This window comes from Macrobrachium rosenbergii, chromosome 18 (assembly GCF_040412425.1).
Source record: "Macrobrachium rosenbergii isolate ZJJX-2024 chromosome 18, ASM4041242v1, whole genome shotgun sequence".
NCBI lineage: Eukaryota > Metazoa > Arthropoda > Malacostraca > Decapoda > Palaemonidae > Macrobrachium > Macrobrachium rosenbergii.
Genome location: NC_089758.1, coordinates 22,494,234 through 22,506,733, shown reverse-complemented (window position 1 = coordinate 22,506,733; position 12,500 = coordinate 22,494,234). Strand labels below are relative to the sequence as shown.

At 34.8% G+C, this 12,500-nt stretch overlaps 4 protein-coding genes across 4 annotated transcripts in view; 2 read left to right on the top strand and 2 right to left on the bottom strand.

The window, feature by feature from the left end:
- The window catches only part of LOC136847993 (angiopoietin-related protein 7-like), a 5,573-nt gene extending 1,360 nt beyond the window's left edge, over window positions 1-4,213 (top strand). The window contains exons 3-6 of the mRNA XM_067120002.1: window positions 323-394; window positions 999-1,168; window positions 2,081-2,312; window positions 3,497-4,213. Of these exons, the coding sequence (XP_066976103.1) occupies window positions 323-394; window positions 999-1,168; window positions 2,081-2,292 (454 nt within the window). The 3' untranslated portion in view covers window positions 2,293-2,312; window positions 3,497-4,213. The remainder of the gene's footprint in view (window positions 1-322; window positions 395-998; window positions 1,169-2,080; window positions 2,313-3,496) is intronic.
- LOC136848195 (sericin-2-like) overlaps window positions 1-12,500 on the bottom strand; it is a 66,372-nt gene that overhangs the window by 37,890 nt on the left and 15,982 nt on the right. The window contains exon 2 of the mRNA XM_067120507.1: window positions 9,270-9,370. The gene's annotated coding sequence lies outside the window, so the exon portion shown is untranslated. The remainder of the gene's footprint in view (window positions 1-9,269; window positions 9,371-12,500) is intronic.
- Window positions 7,104-7,580, bottom strand: LOC136847992 (uncharacterized). Its single transcript, XM_067120001.1, has one exon. The coding sequence runs from the start codon at window positions 7,578-7,580 to the stop codon at window positions 7,104-7,106; it is 477 nt and encodes a 158-aa protein (XP_066976102.1).
- The window catches only part of LOC136848193 (transient receptor potential channel pyrexia-like), a 16,499-nt gene continuing 15,277 nt past the window's right edge, over window positions 11,279-12,500 (top strand). Inside the window, exon 1 of the mRNA XM_067120506.1 lies at window positions 11,279-11,449. The gene's annotated coding sequence lies outside the window, so the exon portion shown is untranslated. The remainder of the gene's footprint in view (window positions 11,450-12,500) is intronic.

Genomic DNA, 12,500 nt, shown 5'->3' with positions numbered 1-12,500 from the left:
TATATACATATACACACATTATATATATATGTGTGTATATATACATATATATACTTTATCACTTACAAAATTATCTGTTCATTAATGCAATTACTGACAGGACCTCACTGAAACTGGATGGTATCTAGCGGAGATATTTATTCAATAAAAGTGACAAGCTTTCCAGGACTAACAGCCCCATATATACATATACACACACAATCTATACATGTATATGTGTGTGTCTATGTATTCTCAAACATTAGAAATATAAACCTTTCCATCAAAAAGGTAAAAAAAAATAGGAAAACTTTTATGAACAGACGAATGTTTTCTTTTGCAGGCCTCGAGACTGCCAGGATCTCTTCCAGCAGGGGAAAAACGTCAGCGGAATCTACACAATCTATCCACAGAAGTGAGTTGTTGTTTACATAAGGGAGTTTTTTTCCCACATAAGAAAGTTATTTTTCTTACACGGGAGTTTTTCCACCTGAGTTGTTTTTCCAAAATAAGTGAGTTGTTTTTCCACAGGAGGGTGTTGTATTTACGCATAATGGACTTGTTTTTTTTCACAGAAGGGAGCTGTTTTTTTAACATAAATGAGTTGTTTTCTTACTTAAAGGATTTATTTTTCCAAGTTATTGTGTTATTAGGCCACATAACTGTCCTGTTTTTTCACATGAGTTGTTTTTCCACATAAGTGAGTGGTTTTCTTCACATAACTCAATAGATTTTCTACATAAGAGAGTTGTTTTTCTACAAGAGAATTTGTTTTGCCACATGAGTATTTCTTCAAATAGTTTTTTCGCGTAAGGGAGTAAATTTTCCACACAAGCAAGTTTTTTCCACATGAATTTTTTGCACATACCACATAAGTGAGTTGTTTTTTCACATGCAACATAAGGGAGATGCTTTTTCACATAAGGGAGTTGTTTTTCCACATAAATGAGTTCTTATTCCTAAGGTTTAAAAAAAAAAATCCCAAGGAAGAATCTGATGGTCTCTTTCCCTTTCCCCAGGTGTGGCTTCGTGGGCAAAGGCGTCCGGGTCTGGTGTGACATGGAGGGAGAAGATGGTGGATGGACCACCATTTTGCTCAGGAGGAAACTCGAGCAACAAGTCGACTTCAACAAAGGCTGGCGATATTACAGGCTCGGCTTTGGCGATCCAGAGACAGAATACTGGATAGGTGAGTGATTCGTGAAGTCTCTGTCCCACTGGTGCGTTTAAAAAAGAACCTACAGAGGTCTCTGTCCCACTGATACGTTTAAAAGAGAACTTATGGAGATCTCTGTCCAACTAACATGTTTCAAAGGAGATCTGTCCCACTAATGCGTTTAAAAAAGAACGTGAGGAGAGCTCTGTCCCACTGATGTGTTTAGAGAAGAACTTGCAGAGATCTCTGTTCCAGTGATGCGTTTCAGAAAGAACATACTGACGCCTCTGTCCCAATGATGTGGTTAAAAAAGAACCTACAGAGGTCTCTGTTCTTCTGACGCGTTTAAAAGGAAACTTATGGAGATCTCTGTCCCACTGATGCGTTTAAACAACTTACAGAGATCTGTCCCACTAATACACTTAAAAACGAATTTACAGAGGTCTCTATCCAACTAACGTGTTTAAAAAAGAATTTACAGTTCTCTGTTCAAGTAATGCGTTTAAAAAAAGTACTTACATAGATCTCTGCCTAACTAATGCATTTGAAAAAAGAGGTCTCTGTCCTAGTGATGAGTTTGAAAAAGAACTTACAAAGGTCTCTGCCCAACTAAAGCGTTTTACTAAGAACTTGCGGAGAACCCTTTCTCACTAATGCGTTAAAAAAATGACAAAGATCTCTGCCCAACTAAAGCGTTTCAAAAAGAACTGGCAGAGAACTCTTTAATGCGTTAAAAAAAATGACAAAGATCTCTGCCCAACTAAAGCGTTTCAAAAAGAACTGGCAGAGAACTCTTTAATGCGTTAAAAAAAATGACAAAGATCTCTGCCCAACTAAAGCGTTTTAAAAAGAGCTTAACGAGACCTCTGTCCAACTAATGCAATAATAAAAGAAATTACACAGATCTCTGGCCGACTAACACTTCTAAACATCCACCATCTGCAGGCAACGACTTTCTCCACAAGATGACCAGCGAGAGAATACAGACGCTGCGCGTTGACATGAAGGACTGGAATGAAAATGCAGTTTACGCCGAGTACAGCACCTTCATGGTGGACAATGCCGATTGGGAGTACCGACTGCATGTTGGCGGGTACTCAGGCACAGCAGGCGACTCCCTGTCCTACCATAAGCGCAATGCTCTTCTCGACACCTGACAGGGATAATGACAAACATGGTACGTTCACTCCATCTGCATCACGCTTTGAGTTCTACCAGGGAAGACGACATTGTACTTCCACTGGATGTTGACTCGATTTTGCATTACACAGGTAGTTCTGGCAGGGATAATGACTATAAGCATTGTACTTTCACAATTTACATTATGCTAAGAGATCTGACAGGGACAACGACAAACACTGTATGTACATTGTAAGTTCACTCAATTTGCATTACACTGAGAGTTCTGATGGGGTTTTTGTTATGAAAAACATTTTGTGTACATTTATTCTTGATTTACATAACTCTGAGAGTTCTGATATGGATAATAACAAACACTGTATGTAAACTGAACATTCACTTGATTTGCATTATGCTCAAAGTTCTGACAGCGATAACAGCAAGCATTGTATGTACAGTGAACATTCACTTTATTTGCATTACACTGAATGTACTGGGGACGATGAGACATTTGATGACATAACCATTATATGGTCCACTGATTTGCATTGCTCTGAAAGTTCTGACAGGAATAACAACAAGGAATACACTGACAACCACTTTATTTGCAAATGATTTGACAGAGTTGATGATAGATTTATTTCTGAAAGGAATAACAGCAAAATGACAACCACTTTTCCAAATGATTTGCATTACGTTGAGAGTTCTGACGGAATAACACAAACATCGTACGCTCACTAGTTTTGCATTATACTGAACGTCCTCCTTCTCCTGGTAGGGGAGGGGAGGGGTAGGGTCGGCAAAGGTGAGAGGGAACTTTTTAGAGAAAGTTTTTTTCAACTCATTTTCTTGTGAAATTTCCATTCAGTCTATATATCAGTCTTCAAGAGATGTGGAAGTGATCGTCAATAAGAAGGACACTTTCTCAAAGTTGTCTCTTTCCCTGATAATAGATTTTCACCTAATGGCCCAAATTATTTTCTAAGTCAGTGTTCATTTCTACTCTTGCTGAATCACACTTTATTCTGTGGCCTCAAAGCTCATTTAGAGATAAGATAATATTTATTTATGTGTATTAACAACCAACTTCGAAGGCCATTTCGACCTCCCCACAACTTCAACCTCCAAAGAATTAAGGAAAAGTTTGGTTTTCCTGCCTCATTTCAGAATAAAAGCATTTTATTATATGTGAGAAGAGACAAAACTCATTTCAACCTGACCTTGACCTGATACATTTTGCAGGTAGTATCCATTGTGCAGCCGACCGGAAGAGTGGCTTCTGGTACAATGGCTGCGAACACACCGGTCCCACCAACCCACTTCTGCCCTCGGCAGTAACCGAAAAAGGTTTGCATTGGCACCACTGGTACAACAATCGTCAAACGCTGAAGCAAATGTCTTTCAAGATCAAACCAGCCTCTTGCCTTGTATAACAATATTTACAAGCACAGGACCACTGACAAGCAACATGCGGGGATGAGAAGCATTATCATCAAGAATAATCTCTCCGAAGGGGGTTAGTGGCCTGGGTGCACCATCATTACTAAAGGGTGTTTGCGGCATCCCTTCGGACCCTAGCTGCATCAACTTTTAAGCCTTTTACTTTACCTCCATTCCCTCTTCCTTTCGTCAGTTATACTATCCAGCCTCACTAAACTTTACTTCTTATTGCAACTGCGGGTTTATCTCCCAGTTCCTCCTTTAGATCGTTGTGCTTCGTCTCCTTTACTTTGTGGGTCTCTTTAATCGCCTTGTTCCTCTTTACACTGTCTTAATCACTGGTGGCCGAGAGTGCAACATCGCCTAGCTTGGCAGCCTAAATTTCATAACTCCAGATCAGTCCAAGAATAATTTGCCTCCTTCTGAAGTTATCAGTTTTTTTCTTCCAATTTCTCTAAAATAAAGATTATTGTGCTAGCAATGTGCTGGCTTACGTTTTAATAAAGATTATACACAATACATCGTATTACGGTTTTCTAGAGAACGCCTATAATTTCTGCATTTACATTTCTAAATATTGTCGCATATTTTTATTTGATCAAATGAAAATGATACATTATAAGAGTCTCAGTTAAAATCATAGTCGTAAATTTTGAGAGATCCAATTAAAGTGGAAGTCAGAGATTTTAATATTCTCTCAAGATGAAAGTTGTAAGTTATGAGAAATTCTGTCAAAAATAACCCCATATTGAGAGATTCCACTGACGTCAAATTCATTTATTAAAATAAAAATCATATGTTGTGAAAGATTATACGAGATTCCACTAAAATTAGATTCGCAGATTTGGAGATGTTCCACCAAAATAGAAGTTACTGACCATGAAATTTCCTATGAGGATAAAATGAAAGTCAAAAAGAGAAATTCATTCAAAATGAAAGCCATAATGAGATTCTATTATTCCCTTGTGTATCATGACAGTAGATTTTTCATGACATTATTATTATTATTATTATTATTATTATTATTATTATTATTATTATTATTATTATTATTATTTTATTATTATTATTATTATTCAGAAAATAAATAATACGGAAGATGAATGATATGAAACCGTCCTGCAGGGGCCACTAACTTGACAGTCAAACTTCCAAAGAATATGGTGCCCAGTTAAATAAATAACAGAGGATAATAGGAAATGCAGAAAGGGGAGAGCAGTTATAAAAAAAAGGTCAAATCAACATGTTTATAAATGAATAAATAAAAATGCAAATAAATGATTAAAATGTATATGGAGGATTATTTCAGGGTAGTAATGTATTGCATATTCGCTTGAACGTTTGAGGTTCTAATTGGACATCTTCAGGGAGACCCGTTATTGCCAAGTCATTTCCTATACATTTTGTTACTTGAGAATATATCCGTTTTCTGCGGCTTCTTTAACATTGACCAAACTTTCGGATATCGTAAAAAACCAAGAGGATGGTAATGACGATGATAATAAGACTTAGAAAAGGTACAAAAACATTGCCAACTGCTCGTCAGTGCAATCAGCGCAAGCTGTCCATTATTTCGTTAGACTGCAAGCAACTGCACATTATTATATTCAACTAAGAACACCTGGAGAAGACCGTGCAACAGCTGGCTAGGAACCAAAGATGAAGTCTGCATCCTAACCACATCCTCTCTTCTAACCACGTTTAGTCTGTGTTATTAGTCGGCGGTTTTAGGTTCATGCTCGCGAAGTTTATTTTGTACAAAATCCTATGCGTCCGAAATCATACATTACAGTAACGATGAAGTACTTGACTCTTATTGAGAAATTGTTATAAGAATTTTCATATTGAGTACCTTCTACCTTAAAATGAATAAGCCCCGAGAACCACTGGAATACGTGAGTGAAAATGCGTATGAAGGTTGAGTCACTGGGATGAATGAATGAGTGAAAATACGCGCTAAATTTGAGTCACTGAAGTGAGTGACTGAGTGAAAATACGTGCTAAATTTGAGTCACTGGAATGAGTGACTGAGTGAAAATACGTGTTAAATTTGAGTCACTGGAATGAGTGACTGAGTGAAAATACGTTTTAGAGTTGACTCACTGGAGTGAGTGACTGAGTGACAATACTTGTTAAATTTGATTCACTGGAATGAGTGAATGAGTGAAAATACGTGTTAATTTTGAGTCACTGGAATGAGTGACTGAGTGAAAATACGTGTTAAATTTCAGTCACTGGAATAAGGGAATGAGTGAAAATACGTGTTAAATTTCAGTCACTGGAATGAGTGAAAATACGTGTTAAATTTCAGGCACTGGAATGAGTGAATGAATGAAAATACGTTCTAGAATTGGCTCACTTCAGTGAGTGAATGAGTGAAAATCGAGTGAGGGTCGCATGAGTGAAAAGATGTCTTGGGGTTGAGCCACTGGGATGAATGAATGAGTAAAAGTGCGTGTTAGAGTTGCACCCCCGGAATGAATGAATGAATGAAAATATATTTTAGAGTTAAGTCACTCGACTGAGTGAATGACTGAAAATATATGTTAGTGTTGAGCCACTTGAATGGGTGAATAAGTGAAAATACTTATTGGAGTTGACTCACTAGAATGAGTGAATGACTGAAAATAAGTGCTGGAGTTGAGCCACTTGCATGAGTGAGTGAGTGAAAACACATATTGGAGATGACTCACTAGAATGAGTAAACGAGTGAAAATACGTGTGTTAGGGTTGATCAACGCCACTGGCATGAATGAATGAATGACAATCCGTGTGAGTGTCGAGCCATCGGAATAAATAAGAGGGTAAAATTAGGTGCGAGGATTAAATCCAGTTCCATTATTTTTATAAACATTCCGAAGATGAAACCTATTCATACGGAACAAGCCCACCACAGGGGCCATTGACGTGCAATTCAAGCTTCCAAAGAATATGGTGTTCATTAGGAAGAAGTCAGAGGAAGTAAAGGGAAATACAGAAAGAAGAGATCCCACTTGTTTGGAAAGGAAAAATTAAATTAGTGAATAGGTAAACAGATAAAAATTGATTAAAAAGCAAGGAGAATAGTAGTAGGGTAGTAATGCATTGTCGCTTGAACTACTGAAATTCCAACTGCACGACCTCCATCCTCTGGGAGGCTGTTCTGCAGACGCAGACAAAGGAGAATGGCAATTTGTATAATTCAATTTACCCTTCCCCACGTGCACTGATTTACATTTCGCGGGAGTGTGAACATCTGTTGCTTAATTGGGGGAATTCCAACAAGTGGAGAGGACGTGATTACCATCCTCACCTGCATTATTATAATTTTTTTTTTACCTGTGCTGTGTAATTTAGCTATTTCTAAAATTAAGTTCCTGCAGTTACTGCACTTCCTGCTAAAGTTACTGCACTTCCTGCTACGGTTACTTTACTTCCTGCTACAGTTACAGTATTTGTTGTTACAGTTACTGCAATTTCTGCTACATTTACTGTACTTCCTGCTAAAGTTGACTGTACTTCCTGCTACAGTTACGGTATTTGTTGTTACAGTTACTGCAATTTCTGCTACAGTTACTGTACTTCCTGCTACAGTTCCAGTATTTGCAGTTACAGTTACTGCAATTTCTGCTACATTTACTGTACTTCCTGCTACGGTTACTGTACTTCCTGCTACAGTTACAGTATTTGTTGTTACAGTTACTGCAATTTCTGCTACAGTTACTGTACTTCTTGCTACGGTTACTGTTCTTCCTGCTATAGTTACTGTACTTCCTGCTAAAATTACTGTACTTCCGGCTACAGTTGCTGTACTTCCTGCTACAGTTACTGTACTGCTTGCTACAGTTACTGTACTTCCTGTTACACTTCCTGTATTTCTTGCTACAGTTACTGTACTTGGAGGCATCTTGTGACAACTTGCCTTAGCTGATTTCTAAACTTAAGTATCTGTAGATGTTTGTTTAACTGTATGTATTCATGTAATTTTTACTGGAATATTAGAATGCTTCTTGAGGGTAAATAATAATAATAATAATAATAATAATAATAATAATAATAATAATAATAATAATAATAATAATAATAATAATAATAATAATATAGGAAGGAGGTACACTCTCTCATAAACATGTTCTGTTAATTAAAATGCACTCAATATAAAATCGGACTTATGCTGCCATTTTATTCAACGGAATAATAATAATAATAATAATAATAATAATAATAATAATAATAATAATAATAATAATAATAACAATAATAATAATAATAATAATAATAAGCGTCAGCTTTGCACTGTTTGGATTTAATCTTATATTTCAGCTCGAATTATATTCGTATGTAACAATGTAGTTTAACCTTTTTTACACAGAGAGTTTTTTTTTAACTAAGGGAAAATGCGTCGCATATTATTATTATTATTATAATTATTATTATTATTAATTATTATTATTATTATTATTATTATTATTATTATTATTATTATTATTAAAAATGTGCGCATTTTTATATTCATTTGCGGAGCGATCTATCACACGACAGAATATTCACGAAGGTAGAAAGAGAAGGCGTGATGCCCTTATGACATAAAATGACTTAATAACTGTCTATCAATTTGAAAGGTTTTAATCACTGTCTGATGTATTGATTTGCTGTAATGCTCATCTGGCGTCACGACAAAAGGAAGGTCACCTTTAACAGTTGAAAGAAGAAAATAAAAGGAGTTGGTATTAAAAAAAAAAAAGATATAAAACAGGAAGCGATGAATTTAAGAAAATAAAAGGAGTTGGTATTAAAAAAAAAAGATATAAAACAGGAAGCGATGAATTTAAAAGTGAAATCTGTTCTCTTTTGTAAAAAAAAAGTGCAAAAAGCGTGAATTCACTTTTACAAAGATGAACAATGGTCAAGGCTGAAGTGAACAATTTAATTTTGTTCTCGTGATTAAACAAGATAAGGCATAAAGTATGTAATATTGAGATGATCGATTATATAGGCCTAAGCAAAGGTTAAATAATGCATGGTGTATAAAATTAATTCCTATTTCGCAGTTATAAGATACAAGCTATAAAGTTTGCCATTATGAATCACGAAGCGTAAAGTTCGCCTTAATAAGGTACAAAGTATAAAGTTTGCCGTAATAAAATACAAGTATAAAGTTTGTTGTTATAAAGTAGTTTATAAACCTCGCAGTTATAAAACAAATATAAAATTTGCCATTACAAAATAAAAAGTCTAAAGTTTTCCATTACAGAATACTAAGCAAAAAGCTTGCATTCATAAAATATAAACTATCAAATTCACATTTATAAAATACAAAGTATAAAGTTCTCGTTCACAGAATACTAAGCAAAAAGCTCATATTTTAAAAATACAAAGCATAAACTCGTATTTATTAAATACCAAGTAAAAAGCTCGCATTTATAATATACAAAATATAAAGTACACAGGGTAAAGATGAACACTGATAATAATGAACGCAATGCATAAGACACACAAACCCATTATCGTTCTTATAATGCATTAAAGTTAAAGTACAGAGTAAAGTTTAAAGCATAAAGACGAACAGTAATAAAAGCAAAGTGGAGACACATACCTCCTTTAACTTGCGCCTTTGATGACGCAAGAATCTCCCGTCTTCCCATTCAACATATGTCTGCTAATTAATTGGCCCTTAACTGCTCCATGACTCCATTACTGAAAGGGAATTTTAGTTATACATATATTATATATAAATAAATATATGTATATATAAAATATATATATATATATTGTATATATATATATATATATATAAATATATATATATATATTGTATATATACAATCATATATATAAATATATATAATATATATATATACAATCATGAATCTACAAATGTCGCTTAATATCAAATGAAGGAATAAATCCTCAGGAATATCTCCTGAAGGAAAATTATCATATAGGGAATAAATCATATATGTGATAAAAATTTCATATATATATATATATATATATATATATATATATATATATATATATATATATATATATATATATAGTCACTACTTATACTTTTTACACTTAGATACTTCATTTATTTTCGGTAACGCAAACTAGATTTGCCACTTACAATTCAAAAGTAAAACTAGACAAAAGTTTACTTAAAGCAAATATAAACATATGAACAATAACTACAAAACTTCATTGAATAACTTCGATAAACAAGATATTCGTAAGACACAGGATAATTAATTCAAAATGGACTTAGCTGTGCCTAGCTTGGACGTAACATTTCCAAGAATCAGAACAGGCAATTTTATAAGCCACTTCCAGTGTAAACAGCATCTAACAGATCTCGTTAACAACCGATTTCATAATGATAGGAATACAGTATATATATATATATATATATATATATATATATATATATATATATATATATATATATATATATATATATATATATATATAGTAATATCTATGAGGTTATATATTATATATATATATATATATATATATATATATATATATATATATATATATATATATATGTGTGTGTGTGTGTGTGTGTGTGTGTGTGTGCTCGCACGCGCAAACTGTTAGAACGTGTATTTAAGGAAAACAGTATTTCCTACTGTGAAGGAGAGAGCGACCATTGAATTAATACGTAATAACTGCTGAGTCACGAAAGAGTTCTTGGTAATTTATTTTCATCTCGTCTGTACGACAATACAGGTTTCCTGGTTACTGAGTTTCACTCTTTCCTGCCTACCGAGAGCATATCTCTCTCTCTCTCTCTCTCTCTCTCTCTCTCTCTCTCTCTCTGGGCGTTTGCGTGTGAGTAAAACTGTTTTTACTCTCTTCGATACAATGAACTGAAGTAGTTTTGTTTATTTACTTATCGACTGGGTATCTGAAGCTGACTTTCCCCAAATTGGCGCCTAGCGTTTTCTTCGACTCCAATACGTCTTTTCAACGGAAATTTAGACCATAGGAAATAGCATTAGAAAGACTTTTCGCGATGTGACGCCGATTGAACAACAATAGCTTAAATAACACCAAGCACGATGACTATTAGAAGCAAAATGTGCAATGCAAGAAGAATGTTAATCAGTAGTTACAGTCGTTTCATATTACGTAATTAGGCCTAACGGTGTTCAATATCATGAAGACGGCTTAAACGTGCAGGAACTCGACAAAGGAAATATCGAAAGAGAATTCTGAGGAAATTCTCTCTCTCTCTCTCTCTCTCTCTCTCTCTCTCTCTCTCTCTCTCTCTCTCTCAGGCACACACACATTCAGTCAGTCAATATGCCTGTCATGCGTGATCAATCGTTAAAGTGGAGTATTAAGAGTAATGCAGGTACATTTTCCATGAAGCTAAAACAACAATGTGAGTCACAAGCTGATGTCATTCCGAAAGGCGAACGGCTTTATGTCCGCCAGAATTATGTAAAAAAAAAAAAAAAAAAAAACACATGTAATGCCAACTTTCCTCACGCAACATACGTTTAACATAGAATAGGGAGTAAACTAATTACGAATTGGCATCATGCTCTCGTACACAAACAAAAAGGATGAATCATGTTGTCCTACCGCGAACTGTTGGTGGGGGCGAATGTTGCGGCTGCCGGACGTAGGAGCAACAACGTTGTTCTGTTGCGGCTCTGGGGTCTGAGTTTCCGAGCAAGGCAGCAGTTGAGGCATGAGACTTACGAATATAGTGTTTTAGTGTTATTTATCAGGATGGTGCTCGTCATATTATGCTGTTAAGAGCCTTGGCATTATAAAGAGGTACGGTGTTTTATGCGCAAATGGTGTAAATAAGTAAGAGACCAGTATAATTTACTTACAAAGAGAGAGAGAGAGAGGTAAAGTGTAAGGTACCGGCACTTTGTTGTGCTGTAACTTTAATTATACATACTTGTTTGGCAACATATGTCGTCGACAACGCGCTCCTGTGCATACCTGACGATCTTTCTCCAAATGGGAACCGATAATAACAGTGATTTCTAAAAGAAAAGAAACATTACGGAAACCAGAAATCTCTTAAAGTTCACCAGATGAAAATAGAAGTGACGTAACTGAACAGATATTGTGGTAGTGTTACCCGCCTTTAAAAACGAGTTTCAGTAATGATGCGTAAATCAATAACTGTTCTTTCCTGGGTCAATTATTGCTGTTTTCTGATAAAAATGCAGTATGCTTTTTCTTTCTCCCATCAGATGTTCATTGACCCCACTTGAACGAGAACGTTAATTAAAGATGATATGAAGAATTCAGTAGGTTCCCACAGCATTAAGGAAAAAAAAAATGTGATGATTTTATTGATATCATTTTGGCGGTGGTCGGAAAGGTAGGGTATAACCCCAAGGGGAAAATTCGGCCATACTTTGGGGTACCGTGTGAAATAATTCAAAACGTATATAACCTATTTTTTTATGTTAAATCTATGTTAAATCTGTTGTTCCTTGCAGTTCTCAGCATAGTTAAGATATAAGACTAAAACAGCTCTCAACTTTGTGGTGTGAGTGTTATTCATTAAGCATAGGAACACATGAATACTGCAATGCTGTTTGATATATATATATATACACACACACACACATATATATATATATATATATATATATATATATATATATATATATATATATATATATATATATATATATGTGTGTGTATGTATGTATATATATTCCTTTGTAAGTCTGTGGACAGTAATAAACAATGGTAGGTATTCTCAAAACACTCGTAGTATTCGTAAATGCAAAACAAACAAATTAATGAATAACATAGTGAACAACAGGCTGTTACCGAAATTGTCACTAGATTTACATTAGAG

Coding starts and splice junctions, on each gene's coding strand:
- LOC136847992 (XM_067120001.1), bottom strand. CDS start 7,580: ATGCCTCCAAGTACAGTAACTGTAGCAAGAAATACAGGAAGTGTAACA.